The following is a 23,956-nucleotide window of genomic DNA, read 5'->3' on the forward strand; positions in this document are numbered from 1 at the left end:
GGGCATGGTGGCCCAGAAGCAGAGAAGGTGAAGGGAGGACTGGGGAGGGAGAGACACCCTTCCGGGTCGCACCCCATGACCCACCTCTTCACCCAGACCCCATTTCCTAACGGCAAGTCTGTCACACACCTGTGAATGTATGAGGCCTCAGTCCAGACCACAGCCTGGTGTGCTGCGGGTGTGGGGTGGAGGTGAAATCACAGCAGGAAGACTCACAGGACTGTAGTTGCAGCTGTACCTCAGCCCCTACTGACCACTTCGTGGTTGATTGATTAGCCTGCTAAGCGCTGGACATCCCTCTAACGATGGGGATGTAGCAGTGAACACACGGTCCAAAGTCCTTGCTTTACGGAGCTTCAGTTCACGGGGAGCCAAGCATGCTGGCACATGCCTGTAACCCCAGTACTCTAGGAGGCCGAGGCAGGAGGAGCGTAAGTTCAAGCTCAGCCCAGACAGCTTAGCAAAACCTTTTCTCTCAAAAGGGGAGGAGGCTGGGGGTATAGCTTAGGGCAGAGTCCCTAGATTTAATCTGTAGTACCTCAAGAAAATCTAAAATATATAGGATGTTAAGCAGGATGAGTATCTGGGGTGGAAGAGGGGAAGAGGGAAATGTCAAGAAAGCTACAGTTTTATAAAGATATGTTAGGGAAAGGCTCGAGAAGAGAGTGACACTGAGGAAACACCTGAAAGAAAGGCTCTGTGTGCGTGCAGGTGTCTGAGGAAAGACCATTCAGAAGGGGCGCAGCCAGCCAGGACACAGGTCCTGAGGAGGGTGTGCCTGAAGGTTAGGGAGCAAGAGGAGGTGGTGTGACTGATGCCAGGGCCATGGGGACCAGGCAAAGTGAGTCAGAGTCAGCAGGGAGCCAGGACCTGCAGGTCGATCGAAAGACCCTTGGTCCCCATCAGAAGTCCTTCACCTTGCTCTCTGCTGGGAAGCACTGAAGGCCTGTGCAGGGGCTGGGTAGGATCTGGCACTCAGTGGCTCATGTGCCACAGCAGGAGAGGGCCTGGCAGAGCAGCAGACCAGCTGGAGGCCTCCGCCACAGGCCAGGGCACGCATTGCGTGTTCCACAGAGGGAGCAGTGGCTGCCACGAGGAGAGGCCGGGTTCTGGGGATATTTTGAAAGTAGAGTCAACAAAATTTGTTGGTAGATTAGATGTGCGCTGGGTGATAAGAAGAGCCAAGAGTGACCCCAAGGTTTGGAGCCCAAGCAGCTGGGAAGATGGCATTGCCACCAACACAGATGGGAAGCGCCCTGGGGAACACGTTTGAGGAGGGGCCAGCAGCTCAGTGCTGACATATGTGCACTGCGGGTAAACGGCTGAAGAAGCAGAACGGGCAGTTAGGTATGTGTGTCCCACATCCAGCAGGAGGTGCGGGCTGAAGTGTAACCTCGCCGAGTTAGTGTGAAATGGTCTTCAAAGCCAGAAGACGAGAAGAAGCCCCCAAGAGTGAGTGTGGAGTGAAGAGATGCACACGAGTGAAATGGGCAGGAGCCGGGAGGTGTCAGCAGAAGGGCCATCAACAAGCCGGGGAGGGAGCCAGAAGACGGGGCTGTGCGGGGTCACGGAGGCGAGGGCAAAACAAACCAGAGAGGAGCAGTTAGTTGCCTGCCCTGCTGGGTCTGTGGAAAGCACAAGCAAGGCACAGGCTGAGCCAGCAGGAGGCTGTGGGTGACTCGGCAAGCAAGGATAAAAGCCCGTTAAGGTCCAGTCTGAAATAGAGTGGCCAAAAAGGAGACTAGGGCAAGAAGTTTTGCTGAGAGTTCTGCCAAGAAAGGGAGAAGCTGGGTAGCCTCTAAGAGACATGGAATCAAGCTGATTTTGTTTCATTTTTTAAGTTGAGAGGAATAGCAGCATGAGATTAGGAAACGAAGTAGGTCGTAGCTGGTAAAGACATGCACTGTTTGCTCTGGGCCAGACCCAGGCTGAGCGCTGTGACACGGGTTTTAATTCACTCAGGGTGGTGGAGCAGGAGAGTGGCTGGGGTTGGGCACCTGCCTGGGCAGAGGGAGGGCACCACCAGGACAGAGCACTGCTGCCCTGGAAGGTGGGGTGTGGACCCACAGGAGGCACTGCAGGAGGGGAAGGGAGGGCTGAGAGAGCAGGAAGAGGAGGTGGGATGTGCTCATCTTGGGGTGGCTGGGAGCGAGGACAGCAGCGCATCAGTGTGGGCGCCCGGCAGCATCAGGGCCCCTAGGTAAGAGCATGAGGAAGCTGCTGTTCTGATCTGTCTTCCCACCTGACGCTAGACCAGCTGAAGGGAAAGCCGCTCGTTACAGGCTCTCACTTTGTCCCAGCCTCTGGCTCCCGATGACTCTTGTCACTGCCTCTACTCCTGGCGTTGTCCCAGGGCCAGACTTTCCTGGTGGCCCTCAGAAGATTAGGACTAAGTAGATGAGATAAATTAAAACGGGACCCAAGCAAGCAAGGCTGTTGGAGGGCCTGATGTGTGAGATGGCCTTTACCAGTTTTCAGGCTTCCTGAGCTCACTGGGCTGTGGTGAATGTTTCCTTGCCTAGGAACTGACCTCGGCCCTGGTTCCAGTCTGTAGCTTTATAATTTACGTGTGACTTTTCTTGTAGCACTTCAGAAAGTGGTCTGGTATTCCTTAAAATCTCCTTTAGTCCAGGATGTTAGCAGAAAATGGTCAGAGGACCATTTGCCTGGTTTCTTTTTTCAAGACAAACTGTTCGTCATGGAATATTTGGTTAGCACCAGTTCATTCCTTTCTTCCCATTTCCAGCGCCGTCTGCTCTTCCTGCTGGGCTGTTTCCAATGCTTCTTACTCATGCAGGCCCGGATCTCGGGGTTTGTTGATACTTTGCCTCTAGTGTCTGTTCTGCTCAGGGCAGTTTTACATCTCAGTCCTCTTTCTGATCCCCTGCCACCACCCACACCCTGCTGCTGCCACTTCGACAAAAGCCTGCTGACCACCTGCTTACTACATAGGTCTAGAGAATACAGCAAGGAAGGAGCCTGACCCACCCCTCGGTTCCCCTGACGCAGTGTGGCCATGTTTATCTTCACTAAGCTCAGCCTTTCCATTGACCTAGCACCGAGCCCCACCGACTCATCCTCCCACCTGTCCTGCTGATCTCAGTCCTGACTGTGTGGCCGTGGCAAGTTAAGTAACTTCTCTGAGCCTCAGTTGCTTCATGTGTAAAGTGGGAATTACAGTACTACTTGCCTTGTCAAGTTTTGAAAATTAAGTGGGTAACTGTGCATGAAGGCAGCAAGAACAGTGGTTAGCATCAGTGCGCAGAAGTGTTCATAACGGCTGGCCTTTGTTTGTGACATAAACGTACTTAAACCCGTAACACAGGGTGCTGAAAGCAGTGTGTACGTCTCACTCACTCCTGTAGGCCAGACATTAGTGTTTCACTTCAGAATGCATATTGGGCAGATGCATCTCATGTAGCTATAGTCCAATATATATTTTGAAATTAATCTGTTAATTTAGTATTTATAGAGCATAAATAAGGTTGTGGTGTTGAGCTTCTGCCCATACCTTTTCGGTATCTTTACCACAGACTGGAAAACATTTGTTATACTTTGCTCTCATCTCTCCTTGGGAAGTACCTAGTTGTACATTAGATTAATAGCCAGAAAGTTATCAGCGGTATTTTGTGACTTTTGAACATGTCTTGACATACTGATAAACTGAATAAAAACACATTCTTCTTTACATTTCTGAATCAGTGAATAGACTTTAGTACACAATTTTCTCCTTTCCCCAGAAGGAAATTGGCTGATCCAGATTGAGTCTAATATTTAAATAAATTGAGATCTGTATTAAATTATTTCTGTGTACATAATAAAGGAAATGAAATCAAACTTTGATGGATGTATACATATACGCCCTATGAGGAATTATTTGCCAGATACTTGACTTTTCCAAAAGAATAGTCATTTTGTTCTTGTGATGGCTTCATTTGAGGCTCATCCTCAGCAAGCTTTCATTACTTTTGATGACTGTCAGGTGCCCATTATACATCTAGTGGTGCTCTTAAAATATCGTAGGGATTTAAGAGCCAGAACCCTCTGTGTGCTCGGGACCCATCTCTTCCATGTGCGGTCCTCCCTCTGCCTTCCTCTCGGGCCCAGGCTGGAACACTGTTCCCTCGCTCTGCCCCCTCTGTCCTTCGTGGCCGGAAGTGCACTCCTGCAGTCCAGACTTCACACCCAGCCCACCCACACGACCTACAGAATGTCCCCTGGGTCTGTCACACGCACACACCCAGGACACTGCCAGAGCTCTGGCTCTCTTCATCTCTTACTGGACTGTGGCAGTGGCCTCTGAACCAGTGGGGCCACTAGGGCCTGCTTTCATCTGCCCACAGCCACTGACCTCAGGATCCATGTGGAGGGCAGCTCCTCTGTCATCTGTCCCCAGTGGCTGTTCCCATTCACAGCCGCAGGGGCCCTGTTCCAGCTGAGAGTGGAGCATCACGTTTTGTGTTATCACTGTGGTTTTAGAAAGCCTGTTTATACTGGAGAAACAACTGTTACAGAGTCAGAAACAATTTTAAGTAAGTATGCACTTTTTCATCACGATACCATCCACGTTTATTTGAGAAATAGCGCGGACACGTGGTAGGCACATTCTGTGTGGAGACACTGACCGCATGCATGTGCATATGTGAAGCCACCCAGCCAGCTCCGAGGGGCACCTCTGGGATGCTTGGTTTACATGGACTGGCTGCTTGCTCCGATTCCTGACCTCTGTGGGCTGGAGCTCACATTACAAGGCTGTGCTGCCCCACTACCTGCAGGTGGGGAATCTATAGCTGGTTTTTGCTGCTGCCATCCATATGAGTGCCTTCCCCTCAGCCTGGCAGCACAATCCCACAGGAGCTGTCCACTGTCCCCTGTGCATCACCGCCATTCACCGCAGCTCCTTGTGCTCCCTCGTTCTGTGTCATCCCTGTAGTTCAGTGCCCTCCGTGCATGTCAGTGTAAGCCTCATTCAACTCTGAGCTCCGGCCCTGGCCCATTCCCTGATGTACAGGGACTCAGCCCATTTGTACATTGTCAGGATGTGAATGCGTGAGTGGTTGAGTAGTGAGGATGCGGTCAGACTAAGTCTTCAGACACCTCCTCTGTGCCGGGCACCATCTGAGGTATCAGGAAAGCAGACTTGAGCCAAAGTCCCTGCTTTCATGAAGCTTCATTCTACTGGGAAGAGACAGACGTAACTTTTTAATATTTCAGGGAATGAAGAATACAATAAAAAAAAAGAGTAGAAGCAAAAGATAATGGCAGAGTAGCAGCAGAACTGGGGGCGGGGTCCCAGACTCCATGTCACAAAGCAGAGAAGGGCAGCTTTGAGCTGAGAGGCAGTCATCTAATGACCAGCACAGGTATAAAAGTACACGTCGTGCAGATGCCACTGGAAGCCCACAGGCTGTTCAGGGAGGTCAGGCCCGCAGAGGCCACCATAGCCTGAGGTCAGCAGGGCAGCCAGTGTGACCAGAGTGAAACAGACATGGGAGCTGATGGAGGAAGCGAGGTTACAGTGGGTATGGGGCAGTAAGACAGACTCGCTGGCTAGCAGGACTGGTGGCTAAAATGGCAATAATCTGCAACTGTACATCGTATGGGGTCCCTGTGGTTTAGACTTCCAGCTGTAAAATCCAGAGTGTTGAATTAGGCTAAGTAACATCACCATTACTAATTATGCTACCACACTCACCTAGGTCTTAGGAAGGTGAGCAAGGTAAAGAACTCCTGCATTTTAAAAAAGCGAACATCCTTATTAGCACAGTAATTTTAGGTTTAACTGAACATCAAGGGAAATGTAGTTTGTTTCTAAAAGGCCTTTTATGGTGAGTTTTGAAGAGTATTTGTCAACATCAAAAGATAACAGCCAAAACCAGCTTCTCACATGTATTTCTAGAGCCCCAGATTGTGTCCCTGCATGATTTTCCGGACAGCACCCTGGCAGTGTAGACCTAACTCAGTCCCTGTGCCCTGAAGCCCCTGGAGCTGCCCCTCGGATCCAGCTCAACTTTCTGTCCCCCAGGGCCTCTCTCACGGGTGACTGAAGGCTTCTCTACCTTCGTGTTCCTCCCCCTCCCTTCTCACATGTATTTCTAGAGCCCCAGATTGTGTCCCTGCATGATTTTCCGGACAGCACCCTGGCAGTGTAGACCTAACTCAGTCCCTGTGCCCTGAAGCCCCTGGAGCTGCCCCTCGGATCCAGCTCAACTTTCTGTCCCCCAGGGCCTCTCTCACGGGTGACTGAAGGCTTCTCTACCTTCGTGTTCCTCCCCCTCCCCTTGGCCTTGGCTTCCCTGTTGCCCAGTCAGAAAAGACTTTGCTCCCTCCATACCCCAGGCGGCACTGTCATTGGCTGGTGCCCTCTCATCTTCTTTCTTTTTTAGCCATATCATGTCTGAATATGGAGGGATGACAGACACAGAGCGAGACCAGATTGACCAGGACGCTCAGATATTCATGAGGACCTGTTCAGAAGCAATTCAGCAACTCAGAACAGAAGGTAAAGTACTCTGAAGACACAGGCAGACAGTCATGAATATGTCAAGTAGTTACGCAAGATCCATACAGCACCAGCACTTACAGTTCCCTCTTAGGTTCTGACTGAGAGTTTGGGTCTAAAACTTTAAAATCCAGCCAGGTGTGGTGGCACATGCCTGTAACTCAGCACACTAGGAGGCTGAGGCAGGAGGATCCCAAGTTGGAGCCCAGCTGAGGAAATGCAGCCACTTAGTGAGACCCTGTCTCAGAATAAAAAGTGAAAAGGGCTGGGGAAAGGCCTGGGTTCAACCCCGCCAGCATCAGAAAAATAGAAAAGAGCCCACCCCTGATCTGTTGTGACCTAAGCTGTTCACGGTCATGAGAAGACCATCGTTCGAGGTAAGCCTCTGAGAGGAGCGAGATGGGAGGGACCTGCAGAGCGACCGGAAATGTCCCAGGGCCAGGGTCAGAGAGCACACCACGTGTGTTGCCTGTGTGGTGTCCAGTGGGGCAGCGCTGACGACATGTGGTGAGGGTGGAGGGCGGTCACGTGAGCTGTGCTGCTGGTCTCCTTAACGTAAACGTAGGTGTGATGCCCTTGTGGCTAGGAGGGGACCCATGCCCTGGCTGCTGAGCAGGGTGCCCGGCTTTGCCATCTTCTGCCTGGGTAGCCTCACTTCCTCTCCTGGTCCTCAGTTTGTTCACCTTGAAAAGGCAGTCATCGTAGGGTCTGTCTTCTCGCCGTTGTTGTGAGAACTAAGCTACAGCCTTACAGCGTTCCTAGAACCGTGCCCGGCACCAGGAGGGCTCTCATTATCCTCTTTCCTTGGCTCTGACGTGGCTCCCCAGGTCCCGTCTCTTCCTAGTTGATGCTCTCAGGCAGATAGATCGCATTAACAGCAGGGTTCTGGTTGCCAGGAGCTATGTGATCAGGGCAGACTCTTGTACTGGACACTTCCCTGAGAGCTCTGGTGGGCCCCTCACGAGTATGATGAAAGCTACTGAAAGTCCAGTCGGAGAAACATGCATATACGGAGACTGCAGTCTCATGAGGTCATCTCAGCAGACTTCTGGATGGAGGTTCATGCAAGAAGGGCATCCTTGCTAGAAGTCAGGGACAGCTGCTGGAGACGGAGGGACAGTGTGACTTGAAGTCCAAGGGACCCTGGGAATGTGAGTAGGGGGAGAGGACTGGGCACACAGAGGCTGGGCACTTGGAGGTCAGTGTGTGCACTGGCTGCTGTCACTCTGGGGGGGCTGCAGCAGTTACTGTCCCTGGTGCTGACAAAACATAAATTAGGTGGCTACAGCTTTGCTGTGGGCTTAGTCTCCCACTCTGGTGGAGCCTAGTAAATCTTTCTCTTAAAAATGCACTCTCCCTCGAAACAAGACTTGTTTTATAGCCATGTTTTCAAAATACTCTCAATGAGTCTCCGCCGCTCAGGGGGCGGTGGGCAGTCTCCAGGACCTTTAACACAAAGCCTGAATGCTGTCCTTTTCTGTTCCAGCCCACAAGGAGATACATTCCCAGCAAGTGAAGGAGCACCGGACCGCTGTTCTGGATTTCATTGAAGATTACTTAAAAAGTATTTCATTTTCTCTTAAGTGTCAAACGTGGCCTTTCTGAGTAGATGTGTCTCAGCGTGTAGCTTTGCTAGCTGAAGGCTGTAGTGTCTCACTGAAGGCTTCCTTTGCCCAAGAAGTCATTGACACGGGCTCTGTCTGGCGTTCTCCCCCGCAGGAGTGTGCAAGCTTTACTCAGAGCAGAGAGCCATCCGGGTGAAGCGCGTGGTGGAAAAGAAGCGCCTGTGAGTACCGTGGTTAGCAGCTCGGTGGTCACCACGGCTTCTCCAGGGTGGAGGGCGCTTCCTGTGCCGTGTGCTCGGCTGGCTTCCTCCACGCTGAGCCACAACCGGTGCCTACTGGGTGCCGGGCACCATGCCCTCCTCACTGGGTGGTGGGGATGCGGAGGCCAGCAGCTGTGGTCACTTGCCCGTGGTCCTGCTGTCACAGGGTCTCTGAGCTGAGACCCCGCCCAGGCTGTTGCTTGCAGACTTGGCTTCTCTGCCACTGGTAGCCACTTTACCCTGGTCTCTGCCCATCCCACCACTGCCCTCTGAAGGTTTGGCTGGAAACAAGAGCTCAGCGCCATGGCCAGTGCTCCCCACGAGCTGCTCCTTGGGTCACCGGAGACCCAACAGTGCTCGGGAGGTGCCCCTCAGCAGCACCCGTCTCCTGCAGGCTCCATTCTGAGCGCCCCACACCCAGGTGACAGTGAAACTCCGGGTGACTTGTCCACAGCCTCACCGCCAAAGTGCGGCAGAGCCAGGCGCCTGCCTGGCTGTCTCTCCCGGGCAGCTGGTCTGTGCATCTGGACCTTGAGTGACCAGGTGCGAGCTTCCAGGGACCTCTTCCCACCGGAAGTGCCAAGTGAAGGCTCATGACAGTGTGTGGTTCTGCCCTCTGGGGACACTCATCAGTGTCATACCCAAGAGTTTGGCAGGGGTGGCAGGTTCCTGAGGCCATAGTGAGTTCTGAGGGGAATGGTGTGCTTGGGTGGAATTGCTCATGCTGGGAGCTCAGACTCCGAGGCCAGCAGCCTGTGTCTGAACCCGAACTCTGCACTTAACCAGCTGTGCGCCGAGCAGACTGCTTGTTCTCTCTGTGCTCTGGTTTCCCTATCTGTAGAATGGGAAAGCTAATAGTACCCACACTAAGAGGGCTGTTGTGAGGAGATGAGTTGACACAGGTGAAATGCTTATAGAGAGTTAGTGAATGTTTACTTATGCAAGGCACAGTGCCATACGCCTGCAGTCCCAGCTACTGGGGAGGCTGAGGCAGGAGGATGCAAGTTTGAGGCTAGCCTGGGCAATTTAGTGAAAGCCTGTCTCAAAAAGGAAAAAAAAAAAGGGCTGGGCTGTAGCTCAGTGGTAGAGCGCTTGCCTAGTATGTGCAAGGGCACGGACTCAATCCTCCGTACTGCCAAAAAAAGTACTTTTCTTGTAGTATTGTCTACCATTAAGCACTTTCTGTGTGTCAAGCAGTATGATGATTTATTTCATTTAATCCTTACAGCCACCCTGTTAATACATATTCATATCCCACCTTATAAAGGGGCGGGAGCTCGGCAAATTGAGTTAGCCAGACTCACAGCAAGCTGGGTCTGAAGCTGAGAGTCATGGAACCGAGGTCTCGAGCCATGGGTTTGTGCTGGCTGTTGAAAGAGAGCTATCTGGGCAGTGGCTTGGAGGCGAGGAGGTGTGTGGGGAGGCCGGGCACAGGGCAGCCTGGAGCGGATGAGGGAGAGGCAGTCCCTGGGCTTCAGGGCAGCAGAGCCAGACGCCTGCCACATGCTCCTAGAGGAGACCAAACAGGTGCCCCAGCAAAGTGAGGAGAGGCTTTTGCTGCTGCCTCCTGTCCCTGGCCTGGCAGAGGTCTGGACTGAAATACGGATTAGAATCAGTCAGATGGAAGTTGTTCTCATTTAGACAGTGGTATGCAGCAATCTCCTGCTTGACAGCTGCCCCCGGCCCCCGTTACCCCGAGCACAGGACCCTGCGGGAAGTAACTGAGTCCCCTGGAGCCAGCCATCTCCTAGTTCTTTCCTGGCTTCGGGCAGAGGTATCCGCCTAACACTACATGTGTCACACCCCTGCTTCCTGCATCTTACAGGGCTAAACCCTGCCGGCCTTCGAGGCCATGGCCTGGGGCCTTTGTCTCTTGGTCTCCACTGTGTTCACTGTACCAGGCCCTCCCCTGACTGTTCTGTGTGGCCTCACCCTTTGTGGCTCTTGAGCTCTCACGCACACTTAGTTCTCTGCTTCCTACACCCTCATCCTGCTCACCTGGCGAACAGATCCCTGGGCATCCCTCCGCCCCAGCCGAGACTGCTTCTTCTCTGGGAGTCTCCCCAGCCTGCAGGCATATACGACTGTTGTCTTAGTGCTTCCCCGCCCGACATTCAGAATTGGGCGCAGCAGGTTCTCATGGCTGCCAGAGCCCATCACGCAGCACAGCATGGGTCCTCAGGAGAGCAGGCGGCACACTGTGCATTGCTAAGTTAGACTGCTGGGTTCCTTATTTGTAAATTATTTTGTTTGGATTGCCAGTGGTTTTTGTTAAAAAGTCATTCTTGGCCTGGTGTGGTGGCGCACGCCTTGTAATCCCAATGTTGGGAAGTGAAGCCAGGAGGATTGCAAGAGTTCGAGGCCAGCCTGGGCTCCCTAGTGAGTTCGAGGCCAGCCTGAACGTCATAATGGGACCCTGTCTCAAAAATTAAATAAGTAAATAAAAATAAAAAGTCATTCCTACGAAACTGATTTGAGAAATCCAGCTGCTCATGTCTTTGATGTTACTATCATATTTGTTTTGGTTTTGGTGAAAGAAAAAGTACCTGTTAGTTGAGGGGCAGCTTAACTGTTTAATTTTTTTTATTTGTTTTTATTAGTCCATGTTTGCAGTATATAATTACATACGTCATGGAGAGTTGCTTCGTGTACGTGACACATCTATATTCCTTTTACTTCCCCCTCCTCTCCCCTCCCTCCCTTTTGACAGTATAGGAAGAAAATATTTCACAGCAGGATTTATTTTGGTAGAACAGTGACATCGTATCATAATCTATCATATAAAAGAGCCCTTATTCCCAACTGGGTGAAGATATTTTGCTCATTGAGCCAGAGATAGTCTCGGCTGACCTTTCTGTGTTTTTCCTACCAGGCTATGTCTTCCTAAAATGACAGTGCTGTTATTAGAAGTCACTGTTTCCCCCTCCTCTGGGCTTTTTCCTTTCTGACTTGACAGCGACATCTGTGGCAAGTTGCCGAAAGCTGGATGGAGAGACGCCGATAGCTATTCATCTCTTTGCTCTTCCTCCTGCAGTGAGACCGGGAGTCCTTTGAAGGCAGGGATTGCTGTGTGTTTAATCTCTGCGGCTCCAGGGCCTTTATCTGAACCTGCCACACAAGAGGTGTTCGATTACTTCTCCTGGCTTATGAGATCTACATAGTGAACACTTACACATTGGCACAAGTACCTGTCACCCCCAAGAGGTTGAAATTTATCCTCTTATCCTACCACCTAAAAGGAGTAGGATTTTAGTTTTGACTTACCTTGAAATAGCCATCACCTGCCCTCTTGGCTGAATTAATCAGAAACATGGTGATTTCTTACCAAAATTTTACTGCACTTCATTTTCTTTCTTTTTGAAAATACTAGCCCTCCGGACACAGCACTGCCATGCTTTCTAGGCCCTTATATAGTAACACATATATACTGTCACATGTGCTCGCCTGCACTGAGGCCGGAGCGCCTAGTTCCCGCACACAGGAAGAGCTCAGTGGGGTCACCAATAACTGGGGTGATGGTGGTAGTAATGTGGCAGGGGGCCTTATACGTTGCCTGGAAAAGGAATCTGCAGACAGTGGTCTGTGGGCCAAAGCCAGACCTTGGCCTATTTCTATACAGTCCTCAGCTGAACGTAGCTTTTATATTTTTAAATGTTTGTAAAATAAGAAAGAAGGACCTGAGGCGGAGACTGTATGACCTATACCATGTGAGATACCCCCGGCCCTTACAGGAAAAGCAGGCGCGCCCTGCTTCAGACCGACGCCCTGGGTGAAGGGCTTCACTGTTTTGCAGTATCTTGCAGCCCGTCGCGGCTGACGTGCCTTCTGCTGCACACGACCCATCCACAGACTGCCTCGGGGAGCGGGAAGCACTGAGAAGGCCAAGGCAGAGGGCTCTCCGTGCTCACTCCGCGCCGAGCCCGTGAGGACACCATGCCAGAAAGCTGCTTTGGAGCCGGTGCCGGGCGGTGCTGTCAGGTTCCTTTCCGCCCAGAGCCTTAGTGGGGGAAGTAGAAGAGCAGTACTGAAACCTGGCAGGGCAGCCGCCTTCGCCAGCGCATGCACGGTGCTTATTTGAGGTTTGCAGAGTTCGTCTCCCACGTGTTTTCTTGTTTTCAAACTGAAAAAACTCTTCCCCTCTTTTTTGTCTCTTTCTGTTCTTTTTAAATTTTAAGTAGAATTCCGAGGTTTTCCGAGAAAGGGGCCTGGAAACAGGTGTCGGCCAGGTGGGAAGTCTGCTGATGGAGCCCTGAGTGCTCAGCTGCAGTCAGAGAAATCAATGTAGAGAAATCATGGGGCATAAACTGATCTTTCTGATGACTTCAGACATTACTGCTTCTTCAAACTGCCTTCAATTGGTTAATTTGTAATTTCCCTAAGGGTTTTAGTAGGCAGCCTGTGTATAATCAGAATCTGTTTTTATCACTTAAAGGAAAAAAGGGAGCACTTCACTTTGCCTCAGTCTGCTGCAGTGCAGTCCTTTGTTCTTAAATTGAAAACGGGTACATTGGCCACAAAAGATGACAGACTTTAAAGGAGCCGTTTATTTAAAAGTCAATTAAGCTCATCTCCCTCCTGAACAGTGCAGAGCTGAAACACGAGCTAGGGCGGGGGAAGGGGTGTCTGCAGTGGACGGGAGGCTGGGCTCTGGGTGCAGCTGTCAGAGCCAGCAGCGAGGGTAGGGCCGGTCGGCCTGGTGCATCCGCACAGGAGTAGGTTAGGGCCGAGGGCGCTTATGTAGAGGGGTGGATGGAACAGGAAACTCAGAAGGCTGTGAGGAAGCGGGTTTCTCGCTGTACAAGTGAAGGGGGAAGGTCAGAATGAAGTCTGTGATCTTGGATTGGAACGGAAGATACTGATGTAGATTCAGCCAGTTCCGGAGGTCGGTAAATAGGGCTATGAGCGTGCCTGGGTGTGCGTGCACGAAAAGTCACACCCGCATCTTCTAGCTCTGTTCCCGGGGAAGGCCTGGAAGCAGTGACACCCCACTACAATAAACTTGCTTCACCCCCAGATCTTGGCTCCTAACTACCAATTTCAGCTTCAAGATGCCAGGGAAGGCATGAAATGAGCCTGGAGCATTTCCTTCTATGAGAAAGCAGGGAAGGACTTGGGGAATTCTTGGGGTGTGTCTAAAAGGCACTGCAGCCAGTTTGAAGGGCTTTCTGCCAGCCAGATTGGAGACAAATAGAGGAGGAAAACAGCTCGAAGCAGATTATAAACCGTGGAATGAAACAGGGCATCCTGAGTCCTTCTGGATAGGAATAACTAAATGAATAAATTAAAAACTTGAAATCCTTTCAATGCCAGAGCACCCCGTACTTGTTAGTTACAAGTGGGAAAAGCATAACTTTACGGCAGGGGGCCTGGCAGTCCCTCCTCGACCAGGTGGGCTGTGAGATCATCCGCAGCCTGATGGGTACCGCGAGGAGAGCAGTGTCTCTTAGGTGACGCCTGCCAGTGTCACGTAACCTCACGTAAACTCCAGCTCAGAGTTGTCTCGCACAGGAACCGGCCCATTGCGGTGTTCCAAGGTCAGGAGACACGGGAGACTGAGGACTCTTCCAAACAAAGGGGCCTGAGAGAAACAGCGAGCAGTGTGTGACTCCAGACTGGGCCCTTTGTTTGGAAGGATATTATTGAAGTAATTGGTCAAAACAGAGTGGGGTCTGAAGAGAAGGTGGAAAAGTCATGTATTGATGCATGTTACAGCTTATGTTTAGCTACCCACCAAAGCCTCATATGGTCATAGGTGGGGATTTTCAGAGGCGGCAGGATCCAGAGTGCGTGATTGATCCATGATGCCATGCTAGGATTAAGAGTGTTGGTCTGGCACTGCCCTAACCCTGGTAGCCTAGAAAGAGTGTAAAAGAAGCTGCTGAGGTCCCTTGCTTACTTCGCTACCTTCTGCTCACCATGAACTATTTCCCCTCTGTGATGCCCTCTGCCATGTGCCATGCTGCCTTGGAGCCAGCCGACTGTGAACTGAAACCTCTACAAAACGTGAGCCAAATACACCTCTCCTCCCTTCACTTTGGGTGTTGGGTGTCTTGTCTCAGCAATGAGAAAAGTAGCAAGGCAATGCACAATTCCTGATGTCTGGTTGTACTGTTTATGTTAAAGGATGCTCTTGTTTTTAGGAAAGACATTAAATATTCAGGGGTAAACACATCTGCTTACTCTGCTGGATTAAGACAAAGGGATTCTTGTAGTGTACTTCAGACCTTTCTGTGTATGATTGTTTAACCAAAAAAAAAAAAAAAAAAAAATTTTCAAAAGCCACAAAACAGCATTTCGCACTTATTACAATGTCTAGGTTTTAAGTGAGAGATGGGGAGTATAGAGCAACTGGAACTCTCATACATGACTGGTTGGAGTGTAATTCTGTATTATAAATAGCTGAGTACTCTCCTCAGTGAAATGATCATCCTGTGATCCAGCAGGTGCCCCATGCTGCCCTTGGGACTAGTAATGTTACTTCTCTTTTAAAATCTTGTCTAAGTCGCATCTACCCTGTGAAGCCCCCAATAATTTCTAAGCTGGGAGTGGTAATATAAGAACTAGTAAAGCCCTTCCCTTTAAATGGTATTTTTTATATCCACTATGCTGTTTAGTCTTGGCAACAACTTTAAGTGGTAGATATGTTTGGAAGAGTATTGGGAGCCAGTTTCTCAGTATCACAGAACTAAAAGGAAGAGAGCTAGAATGAGCCCTTGATGGGTGTTGGAGTGGAAGACTGAAAAACACTTTACAGAGGAGGGGACTGTGGCCAAAAGCTTAGACCGTGAGCCAGAGAGCAGCTGCTGCGAGCCAGCTCCACACTAAGCCCTTCCTCCTGCCAGCTCCATGCACCTTTGCAAGAACCCTCTGAGAAAGGTGAGTGTTCCCCATTTTGTAGATGAAGAAAAAGGGAATCACAACATGTTCAAGTTCATAAAGCAAATTAGTGGCTGGTGAGAATCAAGCTGTGTTGTCTCCAAACTGCATTTTGTAGCGTATCTTTGTCAAGATAGACAGCACAGGGCTCAGGACCCAGTCTCTGGACAGCCATGGGGTTTGTGCAATTGCTGGAGTGAGCTGGAGGCCCAGGCCATCTGGAACGACAACGGCTTGTCTGCTGAGCAGCCCGGCTGAGGAAAAAGCTGCCCCCTCTCAGACAGCCTGTGCTGCCACCCTTGCCCCTGCCCAGCCGGTCTCGTGAGATTGCTCACTTCCTTCCTCTCCATCACTGAGCCTGCAGCTGGGCACCCTTGTGCAGACTGCTCCTGTGCACCCTTCTCGGGATGCCTCAGATGATTTGTGGGTTCTCTGAGCACCTCTCTCCTCTGCTGCTCTGTGTCTTGTCGGTGAGAGAAAGGTACTATATATTGTTCTAGGACCATGCAAGAAAGTTCTCCATGAGCCACTCTGCCTTTTCTGAGTCCCGACAGCAGCAGCAGCAATAACATAATCTTAACAGTAGTAGCTAATGTTCAGCTCCCACTAGGTGCTGTCAGTTGTGCCAGGTAAGTGAGAAAGATACTTTTATAGCCACATTTTAGAGATGGGGAAACAAAAGGTTAACCTATGTGTCATTTAGTAATGGGAAAGAAATCTGAAAATTCTGGCAGCTGCATGTCTTATCTCAAGCTAGTTTGAATTGACTCATATGTTAGGTTGCTCAGTTATTAAATCCCAAAACAGTATTTGAGGTTAAATATTAAATGTTGTGATGGTATTATACACCCAATGCCAAAAATAGAGTAAATGCTCAGTTTAGTTTTAAATAGGTTTCTTTTGCATTGTTTTTAATTGGCTTTGCTTAATCTTTTTTAGACTTGCCCATGTGGTTGTGTTGTCAGCAGGCTGTTACTGAACAGCTCCACATAAGTGTACAACAGTTGACACCGCCATTCCTGTGTACGCGCCATTTGGGTTGCTTCCGTTGGGGGCTATAATCCTACCGTCTGCTCTGAACACTCTTCTACATGTCTTGTGGTTTCTCTTTCTAAAAGGGAGGTTGCTCTGTCCCGTTGGACATGCTCCCCGGATCTGATAAGAAATTGCCCTGTCGTCCACAGTAGCGGACACTATTTCACACATCTTCTGGCACTGTTTGAAAGTCCCAGGTCCCCCCATCCTCACTGATACTCGGTGTTGAGTGACACTTAAAACTACTTCAGCGAGTGTGCATGGCTGTCTCACTGCAGTTTTGGTTTGCATCCCCCGCCGACAAATGTCCCTCACCCTCAAACGTGTGTTCGTTGGCTGTATTCAGGTCTCTGACCATTTCCTTCTGAGTCGCTTTTCTTTTTGTTGTTATATGGAGTCATCCTTCATATATTCCGCATATCATTTGTCATATGGAGTCATCCTTCATATATTCCGCATATCATTTGTCAGGTATGCGCTGTACTTACTTTCTCCCATTCTGTGGTGTTCCTCTTCATTGTTCTACAGGTGTCTTTTGATGAGCTTTTTGATGAGGAAGTCTAATTTTATAAACTTGTAGTTTGTCTGCGCCAAGGTCACTAAGATACTCTTTGATGCTTTCTTCTGGAATTCTTATGACTCCGGGTGGTATATGTGTGCTATCGTGTATCTTCCTAGATGAATTTTTGATGGAGAGATGAGATTAAAGTTCGTGTAATTCCATAAAGATGCCCTCTCGTTCTCACAATGATTAAAAAGGCTTTCCTTTCCTTACTGAGTTGTCATAGCATGGACTCCGGGCCTGGGTCCCCTGAGGCCCTGTCTCAGCCTCGCCATTTGCTGTGTGACCCACACAGGTCTCTGAACTTCCACAGAGCTCAGTTTTCTCCTTTCTGGAAAGGTCGTTATACTAATACTGTGCCTGCCTTAGGGGGATGATTTGAAATTACATACGCATAGCCACATGGAAGACTTAGAAAGATGGCCAATACAGGTAAGTCCTCAGTGAACGTTAACTGGCGTTAGCAAACGTCCTCCTGTGTGATTACACTGTTCTCTCACTTGTATTCTGTCTGCCTGACGACATGACATTTAGCATAGATCTTTTTACTACTCTGCCTGTGATTTTCATAGTGTTACATAGAATCTGGTAAAGTTATTAAAAGGCCTGTTATTTCATAACCAAAACTTTTTCTCTCTTACTGGCTCTTTGCTGCTATTTACAAGGCATTCATTCAGCATAAACTTCTTGAACACTGTGTTAGTTTCCTGCTACTGTGACAAAATCCCTGATAACCAGCTTGTTAAAAAAGAAGGAAAGGTTCGTTTTTGGCTCACAGTTTCACAGGTTTCAGTCCATGTCCCTGGGCCCCGTGGCTTTGGGCCTGTGACGACATGGGACATAGTGGTGACACTGTGCGGCAGAGGAAACCGGTTTGCCTCATGGTAGCTGGGAAGCAAAGAGAAATAGGAAGAGCAGGGCTTCGATATCGCTGTGAAGTGCCCACTCCCCAAGGCCCCACCTCCTGCAGGTACCAGCTTGTCCCTAGAGAGCCACAGGCGGGGACCAAGCCTTTAACAGGGACTTGGGGAACCCTGATCCTAACCCAGCAGAGATCAGTGCCAGGCACTGGTCCTGGCCTGAGACTAGTCAGTGCTCACAGCTTCTGAAGGTGAAGGCCTGCTCCACATTGCACACATGCATGGAGCCAGGCAGACACATGTGAGTAAGAGGGGCACAAGCCGCTCACTGCTGTGGAGGGTCACGCGCAGAGCCTTGGAAGGGCTCCTCCTTACATGGGAAGTCAGGAAAGGCCCTCTGCAGGTGCCCTGTGGGCAGAAGTCTGGGAGGAGCTGGGAAAGGCCAAGTGCCGAGGTCCCTCTAGTTGCTGTTCAAGCCTTGTCTTTCCTTGTACGAGAGGACTCGGAACAGACGTGGGTGTGCATGTACCCAGCAGCACTTTCTCATTGGTCAGCGCACACCCAGCTCCCCGGGTGTGTTGGCAGTGGGGCAGGTGCCACCTGTGGGCACGCTCAGCACCTGCTGCTGCAGTCTCCCCAGTGCTGGGCACCATGCTGTCCTGGGAGTGCAGAGGGTCTGTGCGCAGCCCCCACCCCAGAGAGGCAATGCCCGTCCTCTCAAAACTGCCACCAGGGCTGGGCCCATGTGGCCACTGGCCCTGAGGCAGCCACTCTGCTCCTTAGTAAAAGGAGACAACAGAAATGCAGGGGTCACACGTGCCTCTTCTTTTGGAAGAAAGAAATCTTGTTCGGAAGTAAATTAGATGACTGAAGTGTCTTGTTTTTAGATCTAAGCTGGAACCAGAACCAAGTGCAAAGGCAAGAGAATCTGCATCTTCTGAGCAAGTTTCAGAGACCCCTTCCAAGGACTCAGAAGAGAAGCCTGCCACTAAGGCACATCCAGGTAGGAATTCAGATGACACTTGTCCCCCCCAGCCACCCGGCGGGAATGCCACATCAAACAGAAGGAGCCTGGCCAGCTCTTCCCACAGGCCAGGGCACAAGTGTGGTTCCCGTGCTTCCTGTCCCCAGGAACACTGGTGGCCCAGGATCCAGAGCAGCTCCTGGCACCTAGCACGTGCTGAAGACATGAAAGCGGGGCCTGTGTGGGGTTAGGGAGAGTGTTTCAGTCCGCATCCGGCCCCTCCTCAGCAGCCAGGAGTGCGTGTCCCACATCACACGGCGGAGGGGTAGCAGCAAGGGGTCTGTGTGTGACCCCAGGTTGGGGGCGCAGAAGCCCGGGTCTTCTCCATGTCCCTTCTCTGGTCTCACACTCCCTCCTCCCTGATCCCTGGGCTGACCACTCTCAGGACGGCACCTGGCCCTTTTCTCAGCAGCACCCTTGGCAGGGCCCAGAGAGGCTGGATAAATTGTCCAAGTAAAAGCTCCCGAGTGGCAGCCCAGGGCTCTTGCAGGGTCTGTTGGGCTCAGGAGCCTTCGTCACACAAGCTGCCTGCCTGTCCTCTGGGCTCCCTGCACCTTACGAGAAGAGCATTTGGGGTGGTCCAGCTTCTGAGCCCCGAGGCCCTTACTGTAGTTAGAACTCTCGTGGCTCTCGGGGTCCTTTGGGGAATGTGTGACTGTGGGTGTTTCCTGTGTGAGGAAGCTGGTCTGCAAAGTTCAGCTCCGAGAAGGGCCTTCCTCAGGGGTCGGGAAGAGATGCCCTGATCCCAAAGTCAGCAGCTCTGCGTGCCACCCTGGCGTCACCCACGAAGTCACAAATTCCGAATTCACTCGGGCCACGGCCCTCCAGTCAGCACCATTTATATGAGGCGAGCGGCAAGGCTGATGGGAGTGGGCAGCAGTCGGAGCGCAGTGGATGCCTGTTGGCCATCGCGCAGCGCCGTCCCCTGTGCCTCGCCGCTCCTCTCTGGGCTTGTGTCTGCCCTTGCCCTGTGCCAGCTGAAACTGTTACTTGCTTTTCACAGACATTTTGCCAAGTTTATCCACAGTTGACCAAAAGATTTTTATTTATTATTTTTTTAATCTTACTGAGTTTATTGGTACATTTTAGGTATACAGTACAGTTACATTCATCATTGGGACCTTGCACCTTTACATGACAGGTCTTGGTTCCCCACTCCCCTGCCCTCCCTTCAGCTCTTCCACCCTCCCCTATTTACAAAGAAGACTTTTTAAAGCTGCGCTCTATGGGTGGCGTCCTTTTACTTGCCTCCACTTTCAGTTTTCTGTTTCCATTGTAAAATGAGATGGCACAGAGTGTTCTGGTGCAGGGTCAGGTGGTGCGGGTGGCGGCAGGTGGTCTGTTCCTTCACACTCCCACCATGTCCACCCGCAGAGCCCCTCTGTGCCCTCCCTGACCTTCTGTGCATGTCTGCCACTGAGCTGAGCAAGTTCTGGATGTAGGGAGCTGTGCTCCTGAGCAGATGCCCGGCCTGGCAGCACAGAGCCGGGCGTGGGTCATGGTCACTGAGGGGCACCTGGGCAGCAGTCAGTGGAGCGCATGGGGAGGAGCGGCGGGGTCTGGGAGGGGAGGTCTTGAACGCCAGGCCCCCTGTCTGTACCTGACCCTGAGCACTGCACCGCATGCCGGCTCCCAGAGTAGCAGGGCGAGGTGGCTTCCGGCGGCCTAAGCTGAACAAGTACAGAGCACGGGTTCTGTGGAGAAAACGTTCCCGTCAGCTCGGAGCTAATCTGTGCTCGGTTCAAATAGGAGCAAGGTTTATATGATTCTAATTTTGTTGTTCTTATCCTTAAGAGAAAACAGCCAAAACTTGAAATGGGTGCTAATGTGAAGACAGGCAGGAACTAGAGAGCACTTAGGGGCAGGGAGTGGATGAAAAGTACTAGTGTTCCTACTTGAAGAGTGTTGGCTCAGAAAAACGCCAGCTAGCCTGAGGGATAACGCTGCTTTCGCCAGGCCTTTCTCAGTATGTTTTCCTACAGTGACTATTCTGGGAAGAAACAGCTTTTTTAAAAACCTGTACCGAGTTGTGGGTGATCTGTGAAGACTTTTGTGAAGAGAGGTTTCCAGCAATCGCGTTTCATGTGTGGTTGGCCTGACCCGCTTTCTCTAAACCGCTGCTCTCATGGTGGTCTCTTCCCCACGAAAAGACCCTGTACTTCTGCCCATGTCATGGGGCCTAGGTTAACTGCAGGAAGTCTGCTGGGGTCAAGAAGAAAGGGAAACAAGACAGGTTTGCCTGTGAGTCCTTGGCGAGCGGCTGCCAAGCCCGGGGCACTGGTGAGGCATGGCACGGACAGTCTCCTCTGCAGATGCCTTCCTCACCCTCCCGCCCGCCACTCTGTTCCTCCCGGCTGTGTCCTGCCCAGGCCTCTCCAGTATGATGCTGGGAGGCAGCCGTCCTCCCTGGGCACCTGTGGTATTGCTGCACTTCCCGTGTTCATCAGGTCTTGATTCTGGGATTCACTAGATGAGGCTTTTCACCTCCCCACCCCAACCAGCAGCTCCGTGGCCAGGCTCCCGGCCCAGGTAAGTCCTGTGATGAGAACACAGTGCCATTGTGTGGATGTATGGGCTTAGCAGTGGAGACGCAGGGACCAAAGCCTAGGGTACCCTTACAATGGCATGGCATACAGCAGCCTGAAAGAGCAAGGTTGCCGTGGGGTCTCCAAGGGGTGTTGATAAATCATAAAAAGCGAGTGTTAGAACAATATGTTACCATTGGTATCTTAAAGATATATGCCACTTGTCCCATAAAATGGTATGTTCTGGGTGGAGGGGTGGGCAGGTATGGCTCTGTGTATTTGTGCGTGCGACAGATGGAGCCTGTGAGGCCATGGCAAAACAGTGACTCCTGAGAGAGGACCTGGTTGGAGAAAAGTATATCGTCTCTTGTATTGTGAGTCTCTCTGTGTGTGAGTGTGTATGTGTGTGTGTATTTTTTAACAACATTGAACATGTCTGCATATCTTGTCTTTAAAAATAATGAAAGGGTCTGAGTGTGAGCGTGTTTTCAAGTGCTGTGCACTTTCAGACTGGATGTGAAGCGTGTCTGTTTAGTTTGCTGCCACTGCTGAACGTGGAGCAGCATTAGAACTGCTGCTCACATACCCACAGGCCCGGGCCTGACCCCTGTGTGAGGGTCAGCGTGGCAGTTGCCGTGTATTAAGCAATAATCAAATGTGGGTAAAGCTCCAAGATTCTGCTGTTCCTTATTTTTAATATGCCTGCTGCCCATGGCGCCCTACTCTAAAGTGCATATTTGGCCTTCTGTCTGTTTTCAGTTTCTGTTTCTGTTTTGGTTTTGTTTAAACAGAAAAGACCGAGGCCAACATGCGACCTGAACTGGGAGCCTCGGGAGACAGCAAAGGTGAAGATGAGTTATCCCCTGAAGAAATACAAATGGTAACGCCTTTCTCTGCCCAATCATTTATTGTTAACCGATTGTCCTAAGGCCATTTCACCGAGTAGCAGGTCATCCCAAACGCCCTTGCCCTGATTTCCATTCCGAGTTTTAAATATTTTAAATATGTATTTTCTGTATACTTTCCCACCTCATTTCCTAATTCTTAATATGCTTTTCCAATGTTTTAAATTTGCCAGAGCATAATTAAAGAAGAAATTGCCTTGGGATGGTTTTACTAATAATAGATGTCTTTCCACCAGCAGTAAAATAGGCTCCTAGATTAAATGGGTCTTTTATAATCGCTGGGATGGTGCTTTTCAGTTGTGCGCACTGCTGGAGTTGTGGTAATGAGAAGGGAGCATAAGTAACGACCGGGGACGGACAGGAGCAACACCTGTGCTGTGGACCGACTCCTCCAGTCACCTTGCCCTTCAGAACCGACTGCTGCCGCCCGTCACATCTGGGTGGGCTCAGAAGGAAGCCAGAAGGGTGGGCAAGAGTCCCGCCGGGGCTGCCCCGTGGTGTGTGTGACAACCGCCGAGGGGAATGCGGCCCCTGTGCTTGGGGGCCGTTGTCTCCTGCAGCCCTGATGTCACGCTGTCCTCCCCCTAGCATAGACAGCGAGGCCGCCCCATCATGCTCATGGGAGGGAGTGTGCGTGACCACCAACTCCTGTCTTGGCAGGAAGCAGGAGGGGTCCCCCCCCCCCAGTTACAGGACTTGCACAGTAAGTTTCCCTTTCTTACCTGCGGTACAGGTATCTCAGTGCCTTTGAGTTCGCAGATACTTCATCATCAGGCTGAGTGGAACCAGATTGTTACCCATGTCACGTCGCAAAATTCCTCCTTTCCTCAGCCCACATTCATTTCACTCAAGTAAAATCACCTGCATTTATGGATAATAAATAAATAGGACAGTTTTGAAAGATGTGAAGGTGACACTTGTTTTCTGGGTCTGCATGAATGATGTCCCTGCCCTGTGTCCCCCGAGGGAGCCTTGGCTGTGTGGCTGGCCAGCTGGTGGGACTTGCGGTCTGTGGCCAGGATCAGCTCTGGTGTCAGCACGGGCGTTGGGGGTGAGGCCACAGAGCCTGACCTTTGGCTGTGGTCGGTGAAGCACATCTGGATGAGCCCAGAGAGGGCCTGGGCTGTGGACTCAGAGCCGTTACTCAGCTGCTCTGGGCTCGTGGCAGTACAGATGCCCTTCCCGGCCTCGTGTGATACTCAAGGGCCTTTGCTGGGGTGGTTTCCCTTTTAAAACTGTAATGGAGAGGATTATTAGACTGGAAAAGGGCTTCTGTGACAGTATATTCACAATGTGGGTGGGAAACTTTAAACCAGATTAGCAGCCCTGTAGCACCCTCTTGCTCGTCTTTAAACTCCTTTCCTCATAATCCTGCCTTCCGTGGAAGCTCCTGCCACAGACGGACCTCTGTCTTCACCCTCATCCCCGAGACCTTGAGGCAGCTGCTCTCCCCTCCTCTGGGGACCTGGTTTCTCTGTGTTGGCACTGGCACCCCCAGGGTCACAGGCGGTCAGAGCCAACATCTGCTCCTGCCCAGGCTGAGACAAAGGCTGCATTCTCAGGATGGTCCAGCAGTTAATCACCTCACACCACTGGCCAGTTTCTTTCAGGAACAGAAAAGGGCTGGCTGGGCTTACAAGGGCAGGGCCATATTGTATCATTAGAGAAATTCAAAGAAAATGCCTCCCCAAAAGGATCCTGAGTGGGACCTAAGAGAATTAGTCAAAGAATTAGCACCTACAAGCAAAGTAATTACATGTTTTCCTTAAATACTGGACTCTTCAGTCACTTTGAGTTGACAGTCGACAGAGCTCCTACTTTCAAACTCAAAAGTGAAATTTT

General features: G+C 50.9%; 1 protein-coding gene across 3 annotated transcripts in view; it reads left to right on the forward strand.

Annotated features, from left to right (window-relative positions):
• Positions 1–23,956, forward strand: part of Stx18 (syntaxin 18) — a 97,420-nt gene that overhangs the window by 68,103 nt on the left and 5,361 nt on the right. For 2 of the 3 annotated variants that reach the window (XM_010641817.3, XM_019210269.2), the window contains exons 3-7: positions 6,387–6,502; positions 7,989–8,066; positions 8,222–8,288; positions 18,548–18,663; positions 22,001–22,089. In XM_010641817.3, the coding sequence (XP_010640119.1) occupies positions 6,387–6,502; positions 7,989–8,066; positions 8,222–8,288; positions 18,548–18,663; positions 22,001–22,089 (466 nt within the window). Of the gene's footprint in view, positions 1–6,386; positions 6,503–7,988; positions 8,067–8,221; positions 8,289–9,200; positions 9,208–10,664; positions 10,711–18,547; positions 18,664–22,000; positions 22,090–23,956 lie in introns of all 3 variants that reach the window. The other variant, XM_019210271.2, reaches the window with a different exon arrangement.

This window comes from Fukomys damarensis, unplaced genomic scaffold (assembly GCF_012274545.1).
Source record: "Fukomys damarensis isolate Sample0158 unplaced genomic scaffold, DMR_v1.0_HiC HiC_scaffold_35, whole genome shotgun sequence".
Lineage (NCBI taxonomy): Eukaryota > Metazoa > Chordata > Mammalia > Rodentia > Bathyergidae > Fukomys > Fukomys damarensis.